General features: G+C 44.5%; 1 protein-coding gene across 1 annotated transcript; it reads left to right on the forward strand.

Annotated features, from left to right (window-relative positions):
• The first annotated feature begins 461 nt into the window (after positions 1-461).
• GCNT3 (glucosaminyl (N-acetyl) transferase 3, mucin type) lies at positions 462-4,113 on the forward strand. The gene is made up of 2 exons (XM_055435501.2): positions 462-758; positions 2,328-4,113. Exon 2 carries the CDS (start codon positions 2,379-2,381, stop codon positions 3,699-3,701), a length of 1,323 nt encoding a protein of 440 aa, XP_055291476.2. The 5' UTR covers positions 462-758; positions 2,328-2,378; the 3' UTR covers positions 3,702-4,113.
• The last annotated feature ends 1,405 nt before the right edge of the window (positions 4,114-5,518 follow it).

Consider the following 5,518-nt stretch of genomic DNA (forward strand, 5'->3'; position numbering starts at 1 on the left):
TACAATCTGGAACCTCAGGGGTATTTCTACAGCCTGATGATTATTAACAGTCATGGAAAGGCAAGTGGATTTTTTGTTTGGTTTTGTTTTTTTGAGCAGTTGCCATGAAAGAACAAACTCTGGTTTTTACTTTTTCCCTTCAAATAAAACAACAGAAGAAACAACTCTGAAGGTCATTTTTATTGCTTCAGTCTTTAGTGAAATTCAGGGAGCCTTCAGGGGACATAAGAGGAGTGACATCTGGTCTCCAGGTCAAAAGAAGGCAAGGGCGTACCTGTATGATATTATGGTTCCTTGTTAAGAGGGAAAAAACTTTCAGGTTCTTGCATGAGTACTGACAGGTTGTTATGAATGATTTTGCAGCAGGAGAGCATGGGTACAAACTGGGCTGTTCTGGATCAAATAGCTGCTTGTCTTCTCAGGCATTGCCAGCATTTTTTTCTGCTTGCTCACCTCCCTCGGTGACTTGTTCTTGCAAATATGATCCTGAATGATGTATCTGAGCTTGCTCTCTTATCTGAGAGCAGGAAGCTGGGTGAGTGACGGAGGCACCTGCTGCTCTTTACTTTACAGAGATGAAGGAGGAGACTGCCACAGTCTCTTGGATGTCTTGTGGAAGTTAGAAAACGTATTCTGGAGAGGCTGAAAGGAGACCGGGAGATATGGTGTTCACGCTCGCTTCCACAGAACCCGACCCTTGGAAAAAGAAACACACTGTGGCAAGAGATCTTCCCTAAATAGGACAGAAGCGATTAAAGGTGAGAGTTTTCTTTATTGTTCATTTTTCCTTCCTCTTAGATTTCCATAAGTTATTCCTCAAGTGGATACAATCTTATTCATCAAAGGAGATTGTGATAAGGGAAAAGAGTTATTGCTGGAAGGATATGTCACATTTCATTTCTCTTTCTTACCTTTTAGGAATTTTTTTCCCCCTATAGTATCTGATTTTCTTTCTTTTAAGTATCCTAGTGATTCAAATAGACATTTAAATAGACATACTTTTTCATATTCTTTTTCATTATGTTTTGTCACAGGATATTGAATATCGTTCCCTGTACTATATAGTAGGACCTTTTTTTATTTTTTTACGTAGTAGTTTCTAAGTACCCTGTATTGTATTTAAAATGTAACTGTGGTGGAGGAACAAGAATCAAGCTTACAGACACACACACATACACACAAACTGGCGGGGGGGATGAGGGAATATGGACAAGTCCCAAGTTTGCTTCTTATAAGTATGTGATATTTGGCAAGTTATTTAGCTTCTGTTTTTCTCTCTATAAAAGATAATAGTGTGTTTTAAGTATGTTGTGAAGATCCAATGGGACAACGTAAAGAAATATTTCTGACTCATAGAAAGCACTCATAAATACTGATATGCATAGCTCTGTGTGTCTCTGTGTGTGGATGGTTTAGTCGCAAAGTCGTGTCTGACTCTTGCAAACCCAGGGACTGTAGCCTGCCAGGTTCCTCTATCCATGGAATTCTCCAGGCAAGAATACTGGAGTGGGTTCCCATTTCCTTCTCCATGTGTGTAGCTATATTTTATTTATTTATTTTTGGCCTCAGTGTGCAGCATGTGGGATATTGGTTCTACAATCAGGGATTGAACCTGCACCCACTGCCTTTGAAGCGTGAAGTCTTAACTACCGGACCATCAGGAAAGTCCCTGGATAGATCTTAAATCTGAGTAGACTGAGAGTTATCTATATGAATGACTACAATGTATTTTTGGAATTATGTTCAATTTTTTGTACTTGTTTAAGAACATTTTCTTTAAAGCATGGCTAGATGCCATATCTAACCAGTGAATTATGTGTGGTGAAAGTATCTAAAATATGAACTGTCAAATAAGACCAAGAAGTGAACTTTATCTTTTAAAAGCACTTTGGATTCCTAGAACTGAAGGTGAGAATGTGGACTTCCTGTCTTTTCTGTTTAGACCAATCACAAATTCTGTCCTCCAGATAAAAGCTATTTTAGACACAGGGTGGTAAGATGTGGGCAGAAGTCCTGTCTTCCTTGGAATAAAGGGTGGGGACTTCCTCTTACTCAATACTCCTCCACAGCAGCAGGTACCAGGGCTGCTTCCTTTTCTCTCTCCTGGGTGGAGGTGGAGCCAGGTCCTAACTCCAGTCCCAGCATGATCTGCTGGTTGGCAGCGTCAGGTTATAGATCTCCATCCACAAGGGTCCTAGGCAGGACTTGACTGAGGATGTTTATCTAGAGAAGAAATCTGTCTTTGCCATCACTCTGGAGTTGAACTTGATGTTCCTTGAGGATGTTCCGGATTAGTTTGTAACTAAAGGCATTTTGTTCTGTCCAAGGATCTCCTCCTCCATCTTCCCTGTGCCCAAATTCTACCGACCTCCCATCCCATGAAGATGACTGGGTGGAAGAAGAAGCTCTGCCGGGGGCATCACCTGTGGGCCCTGGGCTGCTATATGCTGCTGGCCGTTGTTGCTCTGAGGCTTTCTCTCAGGTTGAAATGTGACGTAGATTCCTTGGATCTGGAGTCCAGGGACTTCCAAAGTCAGCGTTGTAGGGACATCTTGTACAAGAACCTGAAGCTGCCAGCAAAGAGATCCATCAACTGTTCTGGGATCACACGAGGGGACCAGGAAGCGGTGCTCCAGGCTCTCCTCGACAACCTGGAAGTCAAGAAGAAGCGGTTGCCTTTCACTGACACCTATTACCTCAACATAACCAGAGACTGTGAGCGGTTTAAGGCCCAAAGGAAGTTCATACAGTTCCCACTGAGCAAAGAAGAGTTAGACTTCCCCATTGCATACTCAATGGTGGTCCATGAGAAGATTGAAAACTTTGAACGGCTGCTGCGAGCTGTGTATGCCCCTCAGAACATATACTGTGTCCATGTGGATGAGAAGTCCCCAGAAACTTTCAAAGAGGCAGTCAAGGCCATTATTTCCTGCTTCCCCAATGTCTTCATGGCCAGTAAGTTGGTCCCGGTGGTTTATGCCTCCTGGTCCAGAGTGCAGGCTGACCTGAACTGTATGGAAGACTTGCTCCAGAGCTCGGTGCCATGGAAATACTTACTGAATACATGCGGGACAGACTTCCCCATAAAGACCAACGCCGAGATGGTCCTGGCCCTCAAGATGTTGAATGGGAAGAACAGTATGGAGTCTGAGATACCTTCTGAGTACAAAAAAACTCGCTGGAAATACCGCTATGAGGTGACAGACAGACTGTACATAACCAACAAGATGAAGGACCCTCCCCCTGATAATTTACCTATGTTCACGGGGAATGCCTATTTTGTGGCTTCTCGAGCCTTTGTCCAACATGTCTTGGAGAACCCCAAATCCCGAAGACTGATTGAATGGGTCAAAGACACCTATAGCCCCGATGAACACCTCTGGGCCACGCTTCAGCGTGCACCATGGATGCCTGGCTCTGTTCCCTACCACCCCAAGTATCACATCTCAGACATGACTGCCATTGCCAGGCTGGTCAAGTGGCAGGGCCACGAGGGAGATGTCAGCATGGGGGCACCTTATGCACCTTGCTCTGGAACCCATCAGCGGGCCATCTGCATTTACGGGGCCGGGGACCTGCACTGGATTCTCCAGAACCATCACCTCTTGGCAAACAAGTTTGACCCAAGGGTGGATGATAATGTCCTGCAGTGCTTAGAAGAGTATTTACGTCATAAGGCTATCTATGGGACTGAACTTTGAGCTGTACTGTGGGTGGATCGCTACCCGAGGGCCAGGGGCATGTGCCAACATGCCCAGGGCATGCTGGTACTCTATGGGGTAGGGGATGAGGGCTGTGGAATTCATGGCTTCCCCCAGGGTCAGAGGGCTGCTTTTGGAGTGTGGAGAGTAGATATGCTGACTTGCAGACGGCTTCCCTGGATGAACACTGGTCGCTCAGCCCACTTCCAATAGCTCCTTCACTCACTTTCTCACTGAGTTCATAATAAGACCCAGCTGTCTGGGTAAGTGTGGGAGAAGACCCTGGATTTCAGTTGAATTGGTATCGACTTTTCCACTCTCTGGAGGTGCCCATTCCTAATAATTCTAGCCTTGGTAGTGGGGAGGGGACTTTGATGTACAGAAGGCCTTCTGTTTTGTACTGTTAACTTAATAAATAGCTTCTGATTAAAATCTCTGCCTCTACCTCTTTATTTTTGGTCTAGTAAGCCAGAAATAAGATAAAACCGTGAGACTTTTTCTCATAACTCTTGGTGACATTTGAAATCCCCAGTGGCCAGCAAGAGAATCACCATTATTCCCTAGTGATCATGGCAGGCTATATAAATGGCTGATGAACAAGGATGTAAAGCCCCCACCCCTTGTTTTGTTAACGTTGCCAGAAAAAAAGCCAGGGTGATTTAACCAATGTGACCATCCATATCCTTACAGGAAAATTATAGCACTAATTTTGCAAGCTTCACAGCCAAAGCTTAATGTTCCATAACAAAGATTGTAGCAGCCATTAGGTAAGGTCAGCGTATAATTTACTGTCAAAACTGGAACTCATTTTAGTTGGCGGGGGGTAGGTGGCCTGTAGTATTAATGATTATTTAGATAACGAGACTAAACTAGGTCTGGTTACTCCATCTTTATGTCTCTTGAGTCAAAACTCTTACTTAGGTGCGTGAATGGAATGGTCACTGATTTTGCGGTTTACACATTTCCTTGGGGGGAGACAGTTGTGTGTGTGTATGTTGCATATGCGTTCTCTGCCCCATTCTTCTGGCCACCTGCCCAACAAATGTTACCCAGTGAAACAGTTTCTTTTAATTATCAGGTTGTGTTAGTTGCTTAGTCATGTTGGACTCTTTGCGACCGTTTGTGACCCCACGGACTGTAACCCACCAGGCTCCTCTGTCCATGGGATTCTCCAGGCAAGAGTACTGGAGTGGATTGCCATTCCCTTCTCCAGAGGATCTTCCCAACCCAGGGATCGAACCCTGGTCTCCTGCATCACAGGCAGATTCTTTACTGTTTGAGCTACAGGGAGATCTCACTGTATCAGAAGGCAATTAGCTGCAAGTTATATTCATCTGTGATGAGGAAGTGATCCTTTATAAACAGATAAGCATATCTTGTATACGGTAGAACTGGTTTTCTGCATACAGTACCTTCTGGAAAAGTGATTTACACACCAGTTTGTATAATCTGGGGCTTCCCTGATGGTTCAATTGGTAAAGAATCCACATGCAATGAGGGAGACCCCAGTTAGATCCCTAGGTCGGGAAGATCCGCTAGAGAATGGAAAGGCTACCCACTCCAGTATTCTTGGGATTCCCTTGTAGCTCAACTGGTAAAGAATCTGCCTGCAATGTGGGAGACCTGGGTTCGATCCCTGGGTTAGGAAGATCTCAGGCCACCCACTCCAGTATTCTGGCTTAGAGAATTCCATGGACTGTATAGTCCATGGGGTCACAAAGAGTTGGAACACGACTGAGCAACTTTAACTCACTCACTTGTATAATTTGAATGATGTTCCCATTAATATGCCATGCTGCAATGAACCTGTATTTCTT

Source organism: Moschus berezovskii, chromosome 9, assembly GCF_049115385.1.
Source record: "Moschus berezovskii isolate FMDL1 chromosome 9, NW_MosBer_1.0, whole genome shotgun sequence".
Lineage (NCBI taxonomy): Eukaryota > Metazoa > Chordata > Mammalia > Artiodactyla > Moschidae > Moschus > Moschus berezovskii.